Genomic DNA, 19425 nt, shown 5'->3' with positions numbered 1-19425 from the left:
ATATGGACTGATTTTATGATGGTTAAATTGATTTTAATGCCTGAGATGCTGTCATTCTATCCTATGGCTGAGGCAAGTGGTTCTATGAAGTGCAAAAAGTAATGGTGATAATGGACATCCTTGTCTAGTATCTCTTTTTAGGTTGAATGATTTAAATACTTGTTCATTGGTGAAGACAGATGCTGAAGGTCTGTTATATGGAATTTTTATCCATTTGATGAGTAGTTGCCAAACCTCAAAATTTTTAAGGATATGAAGAGATAAAAGGCTAGCCTACCCTGTGAAAAGTTTTCAGCATCTAGAATTAAAGTAATAGCAGGTTATTTAATTGCTGTATCAGTTTTGTTTTATATAGATGTATTATTTTTAATAATCTCAGCATGTTTTCTGAGGAATGTGTCCCTTTGATGAAACCAGTCTGATCCGGGCGCACAAGTGATGGAATTACTGATTCCAGTCTTAATGCTAAAGCTTTGCTTATAATTTTAACATCAGTGTTTATTTAAGAAATAGGATGGCATTTGGAGCAGTGTGTAGGGTCTTTGGTTTAAGGGTAAGTCTAATCAGGGCAGTATTCATACAGTGCAGAATTTTACATCTATAGGAGATTTCAGATTATTTTGGAGAAGAAGGGTGAAAGAAGGGACCAGAAAAGTTTATAAAATTCTACTGAGCAACCATCTAAGCCTGGGGACTTGTTGTTAGCCTTGAGTAGTACTGCTTTCCTCAGTTCATCCAAATTCTTTTCATGGGTTGTGGAGAGTTTCAGGAGGGAGACATTCCTCAGAAAAGTATCCAAAAAAGTTCCAGTAGATGTTTTATCATGGTCAGGGTATATAGTTTGTAGTAGTAATGCCTGAATGTTTCATTTATCGCAGTGTGGTCTTGTGTATTGTTTCTGGAGATATCTTCCAGTGATATGATGTTAAGATTTTTCAGTTTGTTGTTTCAATTGGTTAGCCACTTCCAATTTCCAAATTCAAACTGTTGTTGATGGAGACTAAGATTTTTTATTTTATTTATTTATTTATTTATTTTCTGAAGAGTACTAAGTCTTAAGTGATTTTGAGTAATTTTGTCAATTGAATGTAAAGTGAAGTATCAATTGAATCAGTAATAATGTACGATGAGAGGTTCTTCATCATGTAGTGGAAACTGTGCATAGTTTTTCTTTTAGGCTGACAGACCCAGTGTATGTGGAATTAGCAGCACACACGCACACACACACACACACACACACACACACACACACACACACACACACACACACACACACACACACACACACACACACACACACACACACACACACACCTGACTGAATGCATGATCCCCTCCAGGCTAAACCTGGCCGGGATAAAAATAAATGAATTTAAACTGAATTTGAATTGAATGAATTATACTTAAAATAACCACATTGCAACATTTCCCAAGTTCCTTAGGAACCACAAGATTCTCAAAAAACAACTTTGCCACATTCATGAAAACCCAATGTTTTATCTTGTTTTATTTTATTTTATTTTTTAATTCAAATCCTGCTTCTGTCTAAGAGGACAGACTTGAAAGGAATCATCAGGAAAAAATGAGAGAGAAAGATCAAACAGCAGTGTTCACAGATGGCTGAGCCATGGCCATGCATTCCTGAGTCCTTCGCTCTACCTGGTCTCTTTTCCCCCAGCTCCTGTCTAAATATGGCCCTGCTCCTAACACCTCTCCAGGTGCGGGTCTAGCACTGGTTCAAGGCTGATTATGATAACTGACCTTTTATCACTGATAGCCTAAATAGAAAAACAGATGGAGAGTGTATTTACAGAAGCATGCAAATGAAGGGTCTGCACTTAACTTTGTGTAATATGTTAAGATGATGCCAAACAAACACGCCAACATGTTCTACATTACACATATAGAGGGGTAGTCTTGAAAGCATGTGCCAGATTTTTGACACATTATCTGTTAAAGGATGAGAGCATGTAGACACTAAAATCATTTATGTGACCCATTGTGTCAAGTGATGGTGGGTGACTTGCAATATTATCTCAGAGTGATTAAAAAAAAGTGTCAGTGTTTTTTGTTGTATATATTCCTAAACTTTAAAATTAAATATACATAGCTCAATGCAGCTGTGAGTTTTTTTTTTTGGAACAATTTCAGGTGATCAACCATCATCCACTGCATCCACAAGTTATGTCACAGTTTATGTTTAGCATAAACAGTGACATTCAAAACCTGTAAAGATCGAAAGCACCTCCTGCTAGTTCAAAACAGTATTTTATTTTTGTGTCCTATTTATGTGAGTTTGATCAGTGTCTGTACAGAATTAACTGTGTACCATTCACAGTTACCTCCCATTTTAGAGGCAAAAAGTTGATATTTTCTCAAGTCACATGCTATCACTCAAATACCATAATGTATGCTGAAGAGTTAATATAGAGTCAGCATTAGTATAGAGCACTGGAGTGAATGACAGACCAGGGACACATTGAAGATTTTGGTGTATATGTTCTCTTCATTTAACAGGCAAATTGACGGGCCAGTCTCCCAAAAAGTTGACATATTTTTTTGAGTTGTAAATGTTGAACCTTAATCACATGAAATACTGGTTGGCTTTTTGTTTCCTTCGGCATGACATTATGTTTTTCCTGCACCAGTAGGGTCTGGCCACCAAACAACTACACTATGCATTTGTTCAAAAACAGCAAATGAGAAGGAGAAATAATATAGTAACTACATCTTTGTCTCAATCTAAATTTATCTAATCTAATATATTAAAGCACTAAAATCATCTTCGTCAACAGAAAGACTCAGTGCCATCACATTCCCCTACAGCTCCAGTCTGCCTCACAGTGACTTGGTCTTGGAGCCTTGCATCAGAGCCACAAGGTCTGGAAAGTAGCCATCATCCCTTTGTCTAATTAAATCTGTTTATGAGTAAAGAGCAGGAGCTCCAAGCAGAGAGCTGTGGGAGAGGCTGCTCACCATGATTAGCCTGTGAGCTGGATTAACAGACCTTTCCAATGACAGTAGTCAGGATAGCTGTGTTGCTGACACACAGCCATGTCACAAGAGGCGGGATCTGCTGAACTCTATTGGCCAGTTCACTTTATTCACAGCACAGAGACACAGCAAAAGACCCTGCATTCAACCAGCATGTCAGGTAAAAGCTCTGTACACAGGCTCACCTTAAAACAAACAGTTATATTTTAAACGATAATGATGGTGATGATGATAATGATGAAGATGATGATGGTGATGATGATGATGATGAATTAAAACAGAATCTTTTATTTGTATCTGCATATACAGGATGCATACATGTACATCCATATACAAGACTTTTTGCAGTGTCTTAATGGATAGTAGATGACAGCGGAAATCAGTCCATAGCATCAGCATCGGTGTTACATACTACAGATGAGATGTTTAAAAAAAAAGATATATTGCATATCAAATGGGAAATTTCGGTGCACAAACATCCACTTGTATTGCATTATTTGGACAAAGCTACATCTTGTTGGAAGGCACTACTTACTGGGCATCCTAGTGGTCTTGAAATTTGCATTTTGGAACATAAAAACTGGATATCTGGGATGGCCTTTGGGCTCTAAACTACATCAGTATTTCGGAGGCTGCCTTCACTGCTGCCCCTCTGTTGATACTGGAGCTGGTAGGTTGCTTATTGATTTTCTGGCAGACGCCATTGGCAACTACTGTAGCTGGCTAATATACTTGGCTTTCAGCAGCCCCCACAGAGCAGAACTCCTCATAAATCAAGCCCTCTGATAATAGAGGATGTTGACCCACTAATCTGTAATGAGCAGAGTGCTTCATTCTAAAGACAAGGAACTGCACACTATGCTCTCTCCAATCTAACAAATGACACTTGTGCAAACTGTCCTTTGAAGCCAGGGTGATGAAGATGGGGTGGATGTAGGGGGATGCATGAAAAGTGAAAGTACTCTGATATGCTGCACTGGGAGATGCACCAACAAGGCCAGGTCACAGAGGGGAGATCCCATTCCCTCTTCTCTGACAGACATGTCAAGTATTAAAATAGCAACCGGAGTCACTTCCTCATTTGCAAGGGATCACTGCAGCTTGAAGGATGAGTCTCACAACCCTTCAAATGTCCTCAGACATGAAACATCATCTGTACTGAAAATAGCTGATAGATTATTACACTAATCTGTACTGTTACAGAACTGAAAATATCTGCAATAAATACACATGAAAAAATTTCTTTTTTTGTGTGTGTCACATTCTGATAAATTCTATTTCATTTTTCCCTCAAGGCAGGATCAGGAGCAGAGCATTAGCCTAATCAATATTAGCTCAAACTATACCAGGACCATACTAGTGCCTTATTGCTCAAGGCTGTGAAATAAGAGTAGGGATGCAGCAGGTACGCTGTGCTTGCCTCAAACCGACTATTTTTAACACTGTCACTAGGTGTAACAGAGTGCATCCTCTCCATATCACAGTGCCAACAGTCTGTGGCTGTCTAGGGCCTACAGCAGAGCCCATCGCTGTCTTTACACGGGCCTGGCCTTGGTGAGGAATATTAAGGAGTTTAGGGCTTATTACAACTTCAATCACAACAGACTTTAGATGAAAATGCCGATTGATTGGCCTGCAGTCAGAGTTTATGTGCCATGAGATGAATCAGTTACTCATGGAAGCTGTGTAAAATGTTTGGCAATTGCTTTAAAGTTTCCAAGGTCATCTCAATAGTAAGGCATTCAAAAATCTTGACAGCTAGATTGGTAAGCATAGTACCTTTACCATTTAGCCACCAGTATTTGAGAGTCTTACTTTATTATCAATTTACCACCTAGTGTCTCTCAATCATAGTGCTTAGTTTGTCATATGCACAGCTTTGGCTGGCAAAGCACGATACACGTGTGCCCTAGATATCAGACAACAGTCACTCCCAGGCTTTTGATAACATCAGCTGGAGCAGAACAGGAGAGGGGAAAATGGATAGACTTGCTGCTGGCACTCACTCCCCCTAAAGTGCCCTCCTATCCTCTGCCTTCTAACCATGCAAGTCCTTTTCAAATCCTGAAAAAGGCATTTCTGCATTCCTACTCACTGTAAAAACCACACATTTTTCATGCTGGAGTATTGGCAAGCGTAATTTTTTGAGAAAAAAGAATGTCGTAGGACAGCAGTGAGTATGGCTGCTCATCCCATCCATTGTCTGCATTACGGCCAAGCTATTTCTGCTTCCCTCAGCTTTTAAGAGGCATGAATCTGTGTTGTACACAGCAGCAATCATCCATGCTTGTCCCTTCCCCCATCCAACCCCTACCCTAAGGCTCTCACTCTGTGCTCTCCATGAAAGATGTGAGGAGTGTCAATTGCATAAGCGCCACATCACTTTCAGCATTATTTCTGTATAATGATGTGCCTCTTGGGCTGAGCTGTGTGGTAAATATATCTGAATATTTTGATGCAGAATTGGGCAAAAATAAAGAAGATAAAGACAAATATATCTTTCCTCAGTTGTTCAGGTACAGTAGAGATGTATGTGATGATGTGTTCACTCAACATACAGGAGCATGTAAATAAGAAACTTGCTGTTCTAATACCCATTAAAGAAACTTTTTACCATTGCCAAAAATGAATTAGTGTAACATAAATTCTATGAATGCAACTGTACCTTTTTAGATTTAATGTGACAGAGCTTGTATCCTTTTTGTGGAGATCTAAAAAAAAAATGTCTCACATTATTAACATATTAGCATCAAAGATGACCTAATTCAAAGGCCTCCGGTAATATGACTAACAATGTGAGCTGACATGAGGCATTATTAAATTGGTACGCACACTGGATGCTATGAACACTTAAAATGCACTGTGGTAATTGCGTTAGTTTTGTTGACTATGTTACACTACTGCAATGAATGTGAAAAAAAGCGAAAAAATGCTTTAACCAGTCAATTTAGAGAAGACTTGGCCTGACATTATGATAGTTACGCATAGTAACTCTACTTCTGTGATCACCTGTGGAAGTCTCTAACAGGGCTATATTGGCTTAGCCAGTGATCTCGTTCTCAATGCACTGAAGATCTACATGCATGTGCTCTGCTAACCACGGTGAGCCGATTCAATACTTTATGCTCAGCCCTATGAAAGAGGTTGGAGCACAATGACAGGCATGCATAACTATCGACACAATCCTCCTATGTGTTTCCATGTGCCTCCCAGCTGACTGTAACATGTGAACCTCCCAATTCATGGCTTGTCTCAATAAAGCCCTGGCACATTAAGCCTCTACACAATAGCTCTTGCACACACAGGTTCAGTGTCCCAGATTAAATTCTGATGAATGAACAGGACCCACTGAACAAGGATAGTGATATTGCTACTCTTTAGATAGCATTAGCATGCACAGTTTTTAAACCATTTAATTGTTCCATTTGATGTTTATCCAATATTATTATTATTAATATGAATATTCATAGATTTCAACCCATATAGATTACAGGATAGATTCAAATTCAGTTATAATATTTCAGGCATGTTCTTAACTTGTTCCATCTCCATGGAAAGCATGGCCAGTGCATTCAGAAGTTCCTGTCCCATTGCATTTTGCAGAAATGTTTTGATTCTTTTTAAGGTTGAGAGACATCCCTCAGCTTCAGCCGTTGTCATGCAGCCTGACTACTATGACTACTATAACAAATGATTTTTTTTTTTTTTTTTTCTTAATGAAGCGATGGGATGAGTTAGCACTCATCATGTTGACCGTGGCCTTGAATGTGACTACAACGCTGGCTGGCCTACCAGCTATACTCCACGTATCATGGCGTGACACTGATTGGACAATGGTATTCAGAGGCAGGACAAAAAGTTTTAATCCCAGCAAACAGTCCAAGCTAGCATAACGCTGTGTTAGAATGTCAAAAATGTCCCTTCCTTTCCCGAAGCACAAGGCGCAAGCCGTCCCTGTTCAAAATGAAGCACTGAACCTTTATGAAAGGTGTTCTGCAGATTTGTGTATAAAGTTTTACAGTTTCGTTGGGTAACAATTCATAAGACTAATGCAGTGGTAATGCAGTTGTGCAAATATTTACATTTTTTTTCCAACTTTTAAAACTAGTTTCAAAGTTTTAAAATAAATTGTTGACCTTTCAAAACCATAGCTTTAAGCTTTCAGATGGAAGCATTTATCTAACTCCAGAGATTACATGCATACACATTTTCAGTGTACTTAAGCAACTAGATGAATTGTTAAACAATAGAGATTCATTAGAAGACCAAGCTTGCATGAAATACAAAAAAGGCAATTACTTGGGTCTTTAACTCTTGGGTCTTTACAAAATTCAACAAAAATGTTTGCCACGAAAACTGTTCATTTTCAGCCCAAGGAGAAATATAGTATATACTAGTGTAGTCTGAGGAGGTCAATGCCAGCCTTTGAACAAGATGTCAGTTGCACCACTAGAATGAATAACATTCTGGAAGAGTGTTATACAAAACAAAACAAAACAAAACAAAACAAAACAAAACAAAAACACCCTCTTTATCCCAGTCTACAAGACCAAGCTGTAGAGCAACAGACTATGGAGAACACAGTCAAGGTGTGGTCAGAGGAGGGCAACAAGGCACTGAAGGCCAGCTACCTCTGCATAGATTAGGAGGTCCTCCATGGAATGGACAGCACTGACTACAAAGTCACACTTACCACTGACTACATGAAGGAAGGAATGAATATGGAAAGATGAAGGAATGAATGAAGGAATAATATCCACAAAGAACGTGAAAGTATATCCAAACAGGAAGCCCAACATAAAAGGTGACATCAAAAATGTGCTAAAGGAAAAGAAAACTGCATTCACGAACAAGGACAAAGGGAAGATAATTCACAAATAATTGAACAACAATATATGGGAGGGCAAGCAGGCATACATTGATGGGCGTCCCTATATTTGACCCAAGATATAATGCTAACTGCAACCCAGTAAGCATCCCCATTCAGATACAGAAGATGCAATCCTACAAATACCTGGGGGATACAGGTGAACCACACCCTTCCCACATGGATTTTGTGAATATTAAAATACAGCAATGTTTGCATTTTGTGGGATCTCTTAGGGCTGGGCAAGAAATGCACCACTTGTTTTTACTTCACTATACAGACTGCATCACTGTGTGGTACAACAGTGTAATGGTACAGGCAAGAGTCAGAGTGAAAAACCTGCTCAAAATGGCCTCTAAGGTCATCGGCAAACCCATAATCCAAGGCTTCCAAGATAGATCTCAACCACTCTGTGCTTGGCTCCTAAAATAACAAACACCTCTCCTCCCCTCCACTCAGAGTTGGAGCTGCTACCATCAGAAAAAAGTTCAGGCTCCCACACTGCAAACTGAACATGATGGAAAACTCATTTATGCTCCACTCCATCAGCCGTCTAAACAGGCATGGAACAAGATGGGCTGAACTCAAGAGGAGCTGGGTGCATTCTGTTTTTGTGCATAACAGCACTGTGTTTTGTGTGTTTTAACTATTCATGTGAATAACTCACATATTCTTTCTTTTTAATGATGCACTCTAATCTAATCTGCACATCCAAAACAATATGCTGCCTGTGAAATCGGAAAAACAGGCACATGTGCGTACCACTGCAATACTGGGTAAAATAAAGGGACAACTGTTGATATGCATGGAGCAGCTGAACTGTGAGAGAGCAGATGGCCACAAAGGAAATGTGTGCTGCTATAATGTACTATCACAGTGTTGTGTTGAACATAATCCGGTTCACCTCTGCTTATTGGCATATCACAGGACTCTGCCATCTCCTATCTCTCATGGGGGGCTGAGAGTCCTTGGTCTGCTACAGCAGCAGATCCCATCTCACTAATGCTGTTGCACAACCCTCAATCACGTTAATACATTTTCAATGCTGGTCTGCCAAAGCACACCTATCATGAGTTGTTATGTAATGTCACATTCACTCAGGCCACTCCTTTGGAGGGATATCTACAACAGTCAGCTACCTCATAGCCTGCATTATTGTGAGTTATTCACTTTGAGTCCCCTCAAAGTGGATCAGTGATTAAAAAAGATTACAACAGCACCTAAACTTCTGTTCTAAAGCACACTTTGAAAGCTATTCAGGCAAGTTCTCCTTATATTTTCATTGTATAGATGTTTCCTTTAATCTATTATGCTATCACACTTAAAATCCATGTTGTTTTCAAAATGATCAAAATAACAGCTGAGTAAAAAGCAATGTATTGTCTTATGTACCCCAGCTAATGGCATTTTGATAGAAACAAATGCCTGGATAATACCTCTTGTAATAATATAGTTACTATAATAATATTAAATCTCTGACTAAGAATACGTCTTTTCATCCTTAACACTGAAGAATCATTACTTTGAAAAGGAAACTATGTAGGAGGTTTCATAAAATTGAGATACAATTTAGCTTGCGCCATAGCTCACACACAGCTGCATGAATAAAGACCTGCCAGAGCAGGAAGTCATAGTCTGCTGTTATTATTAGTCATTTGCCACTTACAACTAGTCATTTGCTAAAAACACAACTAGTGCCCTTAAAGTGAATAACCTTGGTCAAAAGGACCACGTTCTTACTCTGTAAAGACAGGATGATTTGAAAAGACAATTTCCCACTGAGCTTGTTTTAACAAAATCTCAATTGGGTTATTCAACTGTTGTTGCTCTCATCAGCTTAAACAAAAGTAATAATATGACCTGCCATAAATTAAAACTTGATCATGTGGGATAAAAACTGCATTCATAGTCAAGACCAAAACACATTAAATACTTTAAAAACAGCATGAAAATGCCATTCATAATGAAATAGTTTACTCACTGCTGAAGTATGGGGCATTGGGTTAAATCCACAAAGGTTGCAGACAATGTTCTTGCATTCAGTGCAGGTGTTGTAGTTAGGAGGATCCTTGGAGCCAACATTCAGTTCCACCTTACAGAGTGGGCATGTGGATTGGCCTTCCTTGGGTTCAGCCTTGATGGCTGTTGCTGCTTTTGGAGGTTCTGATGTCACTTTGGCTTGTCCAGGTGGAGGAGCCTTGGCCTGCTGGAGTTGTTCTGGTTTCTTCTGTTCTGTCTTTTGTGAAACGGGGGATTTGATCTCTTTTGCTGGGGACAACTTGGGAGAAACTGGTGGTGTGGTTTTGGGTTGGTCCTGAACAGATGAAGTTATCAAAGTGGATGCAGAGCTGAAAATAGAAGAACCAAAACCAAACATCTTCCCAGTCACTGACTCTGCTGGCTTTGCAGTGGCTGGCTGTGTTTTAGCACCACCAAAACCAAAAAAGCCCCCTGACTCCTGTTTAGCAGGCTGAGCTGGTGGTGCTTTGGCTGGAGAGATCCCGGCTTTTGAAGGCTGTTGTGGTGGTTTTCCAGTTTCTTGTTTCACAGCACCTGCCTTTACTTCTGGCTTTGGAGATTGTGAAGGTTGCGCTTGTGGATGTTTTGCCATAGGCTGCTTCTGGCTAGATACATCCTGGGCTTGTCCTTGCTCATCCTTAGCCATTTTACTTGTGAGGACCTGTGTCTTTTGCAGAGAACCTGGTACCGGTTTGTCTCCCTTTTGGGCTGCAGCTGGTATTGGTGCCTCAGTTGTAGGGGTCTCCTTTTTGTCTATAGCTGCTGGAGTAACCTCTTTTTTGACTACTGGAGATTCTTTAGACTTCTCTTTTTGGACCAATGTTGTATCTTCCTTTTCAGGGACAGCAGGTGTGAGAACCTTGGCTGGCGAGGGCTGTGGTTTCATTTTGGGAGGTCCTAGGGGTTCAGATGCCGCCAGAGCTCTCTGCATCTGGCAGTTCAGACAAAGCCACTCCTTAATCTAAAAAAAAAAAAAAAAAAAAAAAAAAAACAATAGGACATCAGGCTTCTTCATTCATAACTTATGTTGATCATAAAATATATTCATGACTATTTCCATTATAAAATCTCTTCTCAAATTCTGAGGGTCTGACTTTAGCATTTCATGGTGAGATGACCATAGGGAAAAATTCTAAACAGGAGTTCACCCAATTGTTGTGTCTTAAGGAGTTATTCCTCGGCATCACAGATGTTCTGATTGGAGAGTTTATTCAAGTACTGTATAATTACATATTGATAACTGCCTTTGTTTGGCATTCTTGAAAATAACTGGTAATGCATGACTGATAAAGTGAGTGATATCCAAATTAGCATATGATTAAACCTTTAAACCTGTTTAAACCATGCAATATTGCAACATATTGAATACTAAAGTAGTTTAACTTATCACATAAACAAGTTAACAATGATGAAAAGTGTAGTAAAATGGCACAATAAATAAATTAATGAATAATTATTGATCCCTTACTTTACCTTCCATAAACGAAAATGTGTCAATTCACAACAATCACAAAATCCTAGGAGATAGATTGACTTACCTCTTCTGCATTTGGCATTGGATTAAATCCACATTGGTTGCAGACAGTAATCTTGCATTCAGTACAGGTGTTGTAGTTGGGGGAATCCTTGGAGCCCATGTTGAGTTCCACCTTACAGAGTGGACAGGGCTGGCCTTCTTTTGGTGCATCTTGTGTGGCTGCTGGTGCCTTAGAAGGCTCCGATAGAGCTTTGTCTACTTTTGCCTGTGCTGATGGAGGAGCTTTGACCTGCTGAGGTTGCTCTGGTTTCTTCTCTTCAGCTTTCTGACCAGCAGGTGGCTTAGTTTCCTTTGCAGGAAGCTTTTTGGGAGAGGCCGGTGGTGTGGTTTTAGGAGAAACACTGGCTGTTGTGGACATCTTACGTTGAGTTGGTGGTGTGGTTTTGCGTTCATCTTGAACAGCTGAGGTTATTAAAGTGGATGCAGAGCTGAATATGGATGAACCAAAGCCAAACATCTTCCCAGTCACAGATTCTGGAGGTTTTTGAGTAGGCTGTGTTTTTGGACCACCAAAGCCAAAGAAACTGCCGGACTCTTGTTTAGCAGAATCATCTTTTGGAAGAGCAGGCTTAGTAGGAGGAGTTTCAGCTTTTGGAGTCTGTTGCTGGGATATTCCTGGTTGTCCTTTTGGTGTCCCCCCAGAGGGCTGTTGTGGTTGGCCTAACTGTGTGGTCTTCTGTGGTTGAGGCTGTTTTAAAGAAGATGTCACATCACTCTGTGTGATAGTTGATGGAACAGTTTTGTCAGGCTGTGTAGGAGCTGAAGGAGAAACTTGCTTCTTCGGTGATCCAGGCGTCAGCGGTTCTTTGACTGTGGCAGAAGTTATACGCTCATCCTTGGGTAAGCTTGATTCTTTCTGTGGAGGAACTGACACTGGGGCTTCTTTTTTCTCAGGTGTAGCAGGTACAGGAGCCTCTTTCCTTGGAGAAGGCTGGGCTTTCATCATTGGAAGCCCTGGGGGCTCGGATGCTCCAAGAGCTCTCGCCATCTGGCAATTGAGACATAGCCATTCCTTCACCTAAAATAAAACAGCAATAATAATAATAATGAACAATATTTTAATGCTTTGAATTTTGTTAATACCATTGTTCAATAAAATAAATAAATAAAAATATGGCATTCTTAAGACAGTCTTCAGTTTTGTTCAAATATACTTTATGTTCAGATGTAACACATTGGGAGAAGGTTCACCAGTGTTTTTATTGTTTAGAATAATGAGAATAATGTGGAAACCACTTAACACTGAATCAGCTTGACAGTGCCATCTTTCCCAAACTATATCCTAAAAAATAAAAATGAAAAAAAAAAAAATAAAAAAATAAATACTGCTTCCTTATGGTCAATAGGCATAGCTAAAGTAAGCTAATATTTGTATTAAATTAAGGTGCCTGTTAATTAAACATGCTGCAGTTAGTGTTTTGTTTTGTGTTTTTTTTTTTTTTTTTTTTTTTTTTTTTTTTAATTGTTCTACATCAAGCACAGTTTTGATCAGTTTGCTTACCTCTGCTACATTTGGCATGGGGCTAAATCCACATTTGTTGCACACAGTGTTCTTGCATTCAGTGCAGGTGTTGTAGTTGGGAGTATCTTTGGAGCCAATGTTAAGTTCCACCTTACAGAGTGGACATGTGGACTGTGCTATGGGATTGGCTTTGGAGACTGCTAGTTCCTGTGGAGGCTCCGATGGATCCTTGTCCACTTTGGCCTGTAATGATGGAGGAGCCTTTGATTGCTGGGGTTGCTCTGGTTTCCTGTCTTGCTCTGATTTCTGGGCAAGTGGTAGTTTGGACTCCTTTGTAGAAGGTATCTTTGGAGAATCTGGGGGTGTAGATTTTGGAGAGATTTGTGCTGTTGTAGACATCTTGCGGGAAAATTGTGCTGGGGCAGACATCTTACGAGAACTTGGTGGTGTGATGTGGGACTGCTCCTGAACAGCAGATGTTATCAAATTAGATGCTGAGCTGAAAATTGATGAACCAAAGCCAAACATCTTTCCAGTTACTGCTTCAGCACTTGATGCAGCACGCTTAGATTTTGGGCTGCCAAAGCTGAAAATGCTCCCTGACTCCTGATTTGTTGGCTGAGCTTCTGGAGGAGCAGATTTGGTGGACAGAGTCTGATGTTTTGGAGACTGTTGTGGAGATTTGTGAAGATCTTGGTTTTGAAGAGCGTCGGATTTTTGGTTTGGTGTTTGTTGAGGCCGCACTATATTGCTTTTACCAGCGTCCTGAAGGCTATTTTCTTGCATTGCAGGTTGGTTTGAGGGCTGAACATCATCGGGGGCTTTAACCAGTTGGTCAGATTTTGTTTCTTTTGCTGAAGGTTCCTTGTCTGATATTTTTTTAATTGCTGGGGAGCTTGGTGGAGTGAAATCCTTGGTTTGAGGTGAAGTGGAGACTGGAATCTGCTTGGCAAGGGGTGAACCAGATGTGGTGTCTTTGGGCAAGGATGAGGCTTTAGTTGTAGTCTCATTTGGTTGTGATGAGGCAGGGGCTGATGCTGTGGTGCCATCATCCTTTTGAGATAGTGGTGAGACTTCTTCTTTCTTTTGTGGTACACCTGGTGCTGGACTGTCCTTTTGAGTTTTATCTGGCATGTCCTCTGCTTTTAGTGTGGAAATGATGTCTTTCTTTTGATTGGCAGTGGTCTCTTTGTGGGCAGCAGCAGGTGTGGACACTTTGTTGGGTGATGCCTGGGATTTTGTCAGGAGAGGCTCTCCGGATTCAGTAGCTGCAAGAGCTCTTTGCATCTGACAACTAAGACACAGCCATTCCTTCACCTACAGAAATACAGAAAAAAAAGAACGATTTTGAATGGATGTGTCTGAATTGATATTACAAATGTCATTTGGACTCTGTAAAACATGCACACACACACACACACACACACACACACACGCACACGCACATGCACCCACCCACCCACACACGCACACACGCACGCACACACACACACACACACACACACACACACACACACACACACACACACACACACACACACACACACCACACACACACGTGGGTTTCAACTGGTGATTGCTATCATCATTTATAATGATTACACTATGTGTCACTTACCTCTGCAACATTTGGTATGGGGTTAAATCCACATTGGTTGCAGACAGTTTTCTTGCATTCAGTACATTTGTTGTAGTTTGGAGGATCCTTGGAGCCCAAGTTGAGTTCCACCTTACAGAGTGGACAGATAGATTGGCCTTCCTTGAGTGCAGCTTCCAAGACTGCTACTTCCTTTGGATGCTCTGGTGGAACTTTGTCCACTTTGACTTGTGCTGATGGATCAGCCTTGGGCTTTTGGGCTTGCTCTGGTTTCTTATCCTTCTCTGATTTCTGGGCAGCAGATGGTTTGATCTCCTGTGTGGCAGACAACTTAGGTGAAACTGGTGGTGTAGTTTTGGGCTCATCCTGAACAGCTGAGGTTATCAAAGTGCTTGCAGAGCTGAAGATGGAGGAACCAAAGCCAAACATCTTCCCACTCACTGATTCTGGGGGCTTTGCAGTGTCAGGTTGAGTTTTAGGACCACCAAAGCCAAAAAAGCTTCCTGACTCCTGCTTTGTAGCTGCAGTTGCATTACTTTGCTTACGTGCAGTTTGACTGGTCTGGTCTGATGATTTTTGAGGACCTGTTCCACTCTCATGTGGCATTTTCTGACTGGATGCTGGGCTGGCCTGTTTCTGATGCTCTTGCTCTTTAGCAGCCTCAACCTTGGCTGACTGTACTGTTGCTACTGACTGTTTCATCTGAGGTGAGTGTGATGCTGAAGACACTTTCTTGTCAGATTCAGTTGAACTGTTGATATCCTTCTTTGCAGGTGTCTGTGGTGCCAAGATGGCTTCTGGGGACTGAGATACTTCCAGGGCTCGCTGCATCTGGCAGGTTAGACACAGCCACTCTTTCACCTGAAAATTTAAACATTGTGGTTATTGTAAAGTAACCTGCTACTATTAATACATGTTTTTAAGCCTGTCTTACTGTGCACTGGGATTTTTCTTCTATTTTAATTCAGTAGCTTCATGAAAATATTTAATATTTTCAGGCAGAGGATGACATACATAAGTTTACAGTGGAAGAAGCAAGTACTGCATGGCTCTGATGGCTTTGGTGCTCTTTAGTGAAGCAGGTGAAAAAGGTAGGTGAACCCATGGGGGAAAAAAAAAACTTAAGGCACTGGTCTCATGACCCCAGTCATGACTTAGAGTTGATTTGTGTTGGTCTGCTTGGTTGCCAGTATACTTGAATTTACAATATTATTTCATCTGAGGATGGAGTGCTTAATTTTAATGTAGCTTTAGTTTTTTTTGTTTCTTTCTTTGTTTGTTTGTTTTTTTCCATGTTTGGCTACACCACTTAAGGACAAAGACACACATAATCTGAGCATTATGAAATAGCATCAAGAGATAGGTATACAAGTAAAGTAGTGAATCATGTGCAGCTCTTTACAATATTGAGTGAAAATAATACTCTCTAGTCTTACCTCTGCTTTATTTGGCATAGGGTTGAATCCACATTGGTTACAGACAGTGTTTCTGCATTCGGTACAGGTGCTATAGTTGGGAGGATCCTTGGAGCCCAAATTGAGTTCCACTTTACAGAGTGGGCAGGTGTTCTGGCCTGTTGTGAGAACAGCCTGGGATGTGGCTGCTGGCTTTGGAGACTCTGGTGGAGCTTTGTCCACATTTGTCTTTCCTGATGGAGAAGCCTTGGCCTGCTGGGCTTGTTCTGGTTTCTTCTCTCTTTCTGCCCTCTGTGCACCTGGGGATTTGATCTCTTTTGCTGGAGACAACTTGGGAGAAACTGGTGGTGTGGTTTTTGGCTGGTCCTGAACAGAGGAAGTTATCAAAGTGGATGCAGAACTGATGAAGGAGGAACCAAAGCCAAACATCTTCCCAGTCACTGACTCTGCAGACTTTGCAGCATCACGTTGAGCTTTAGGGCTACCAAAGCCAAAGAAGCCTCCTGGCTCGTGTTGTGTTGCTGGGGTGGCATTACTCTGCTTACGTATAGTTTGACTTGGCTTGTCTGCTGGTTTCTGGGGCTCTGATGTCTTGTTCTCAGGTGTTTTTTTAGGACTTTGACTCGGGCTGGCTTGTTGACGACTTCCTGGACTGTTGTCAGTTTCAACCTTCTCTGGTTGTGCTGCTGATATGGACTGTTTACTTTGAGGGGGGACTCTATCTGAGGTTTCCTGCTTCTTTTGTTCTGCTGTAGTGGTCTTCTTTTGAGGTTCATTTGGTTTGGGAGTGTCTTTCAATTGGACCACAGCTGGTGTGGGGGCTTTACTGGGTGATGCCTGGGTCTTCAATGTGGAAGGCCCTGGGGGCTCAGATGCTGCTAATGCTCTTTGCATTTGACAGTTCAGGCAGAGCCACTCCTTCACCTAAAACAGCAATGTATTCGACACCGGGTTATGTGCTTTTAGTATTTGAGAAGAATATTTTTACAGTTCTACACAGTAGAAAGTTCAAGCAAAAAAAAGAAAAGAAAAAATAAAACAAAATCTTAACAGAATCATTTTCAAATATACATATAATAATTATAAGTGGATTCACAATTACAATTTTCTTTTTGTCACAAACACATTTATTCTTTTCTTACCTCTGATGCATTTGGCATAGGACTAAATCCACACTGGGTGCAGACAGTGGTCTTGCACTCAGTGCAGGTGTTGTAGTTGGGTGGATCCTTGGAGCTGATGTTGAGGCTGACCTTACAGAGTGGACAGGTGGATTGGCCTTCCTTGGGTGTAGCTTGTGAGGCTGTTACTTGTGGGCTAGTGGGCTGACCTCCCTTAGAAGTGGTTAGGGGGTCAATGGCTGCCTTTGTAGGTTCTGATGGACCTTTGTCCACTTTCTCGTGTCCTAGTGGGGGCGTCTTGGGCTGCTGAGTTTGTTCTCGTTTCCTGTCCTGCTCTGGTATCTGAGCAACAAGTTTTTTGGGCTCTTTTGCTGGGGACATCTTGGGAGAAACTGGTGGTGTACTTTTAGGAGAAATTTTGGCAGCTATAGACGTCTTGCGAGAACCTGGTGGTGTTGTTTTGGGCTCGTCCTGAACAGCAGACATTATTAAAGTAGAGGCTGAATTGAAGATGGAGGAGCCAAATCCAAACATCTTCCCAGTGCCTGACTCTGTTGTTTTTGAAGCATTGGTCTCTTTAGGACCACCAAAACCAAAGAAACTTCCAGACTCCTGCTCTGCAGCTGGGGTGACATTACTCTGCTTTACTCCAGTTTGACTTGTCTTTTCTGGTGGTTTCTCAGAATCTGATATCCTCCTGATCTTCTGTGGTGTTTTCTGACCAGGAGCTAGGGTTGCCTCTTTCTCAGTCTCTGGCACGTTTGTAGGTTCCTGGGCTCCCTGTTTTGCAATTGTAGACTGTGTCTTCTGTGGGGAAGCTGGTGATGACTTATCCTTTTTTTGAAGTCTATCAGGTGTTGGATTCACAGGAGGTCCTGGTGGTTCAGATGTACTTAGAGCCCTCTGAATTTGACAGTTAAGACATAACCACTCCTTCACCTACAAAAGAAATGATGGATTAAAATAAAATAACACCTGCATACAATCAGCTGACAATGTTAAAATATAAAATTAGTAATGTTAATGCAGCAAGACTGTGCAATGATATAATGTCTCATTGTATTCAACATTTCAAATTGACGTTTCAAATTATTTAAAAGTAAACGTGCATATTTTTATGTGGAAAAAAAAATGCATATGGTTTTATGTGGAAATTAAGCTGTCCTTTTCTTAACAAGTAATATAAACTATTTGCTTTTATTACCTCAGACACATTTGGTGTTGGATTAAATCCACATTGGATGCAGACAGTTTTCTTGCATTCAGTACATTTGTTGTAGTTTGGGGGATCCTTGGAGCCCATGTTGAGTTCCACCTTACAGAGTGGACAGGTGGATTGGCCTTCTTTGAGTGTAGCTTCTGAGACTTCTACTGCCTTTGGAGGCTCTGATGGAACTTTGTCCACTTTGGCTTGTGGTGATGGATCAGCCTTGGACTTTTGAGGTTGTTCTGGTTTCTTATCCTGCTCTGACTTCTGAATTGTAGATGGTTTAGTCTCTTTTTTGGTAGGCAACTTAGGAGAAACTGGTGGTGTGTTTTTGGATTCCTCCTGAACAGCTGAGGTTATCAAAGTGGATGCAGAGCTGAAGATGGAGGAACCAAAGCCAAACATCTTCCCAGTTACTGACTCTGTGGGCTGAGTTTTATGACCACCAAAGCCTAAAAAGCCTCCCGACTCCTGTTTTGTAGCCGAGGTAACATTACTCTGCTCAGGCTCAGTTTGACTTCTCTGATCTGGTGTCTTCTGAGGACCTGATTTGCTCTGGCCCTCTTGTGGTCTTTTCTGATCAGGAGCTGGGCTGGCTTGTTTCTGGATTCCAAGTCCTTTAGCAGCCTCATCCTTGGCCAGTGTTGCTGGACTAGATGTTTTCCTCTGGGGGGAGCCTGGAGCATAGGTCTCCTTTATTTGAGATTCAGAGGTCATGGGAGTGTTTTTCTTTTGAGATTCATCTAATTTGGGACTATCCTTCTTTTGAGCAGTAACAGGTGTAGGGACTTTATTTGGTGAGGCCGGTGGTTTCATCATGGGAGTTCCTGGGGGCTCTGATACTCCTAGTGCTCTCTGCATTTGGCAGTTGAGACATAACCACTCCTTTTCCTGAAATTATGCAATCAGTTTATCAGTGACATTTTAATCAATATTGCCTCACCATGGGATTCTTTTTTTTTTATTTTCTTAAAAGATATTAATTATACTTCAAGTAAACAAATAAACAAATCAATATTAAAATTATTTTACACCACAATATGTGTGTGTGTGTGTGTGTGTGTGTGTTTATATATATATATATATATATATATATATATATATATATATATATACACACACACACACACATATATATACATACACAATTAACTTACACAATTAAGTTAAAGAGAGGATGTGTATATTTATATGTTGCATACATGA

General features: G+C 40.8%; 1 protein-coding gene across 1 annotated transcript in view; it reads right to left on the bottom strand.

Moving 5' to 3' along the window:
• pclob (piccolo presynaptic cytomatrix protein b) overlaps positions 1–17553 on the bottom strand; it is a 65843-nt gene extending 48290 nt beyond the window's left edge. Inside the window, exons 1-6 of the mRNA XM_030053554.1 lie at positions 17034–17553; positions 15913–16815; positions 14498–15307; positions 12919–14196; positions 11419–12435; positions 9843–10841 (exon numbers count right to left, since the gene is read on the bottom strand). Coding sequence (XP_029909414.1) covers positions 9843–10841; positions 11419–12435; positions 12919–14196; positions 14498–15307; positions 15913–16815; positions 17034–17546 — 5520 coding nt within the window. The 5' untranslated portion in view covers positions 17547–17553. The remainder of the gene's footprint in view (positions 1–9842; positions 10842–11418; positions 12436–12918; positions 14197–14497; positions 15308–15912; positions 16816–17033) is intronic.
• Positions 17554–19425: the final 1872 nt, after the last annotated feature.

Source organism: Myripristis murdjan, chromosome 6 (genome assembly GCF_902150065.1).
Source record: "Myripristis murdjan chromosome 6, fMyrMur1.1, whole genome shotgun sequence".
Lineage (NCBI taxonomy): Eukaryota > Metazoa > Chordata > Actinopteri > Holocentriformes > Holocentridae > Myripristis > Myripristis murdjan.
This window is presented reverse-complemented; position numbering and strand designations above follow the sequence as displayed.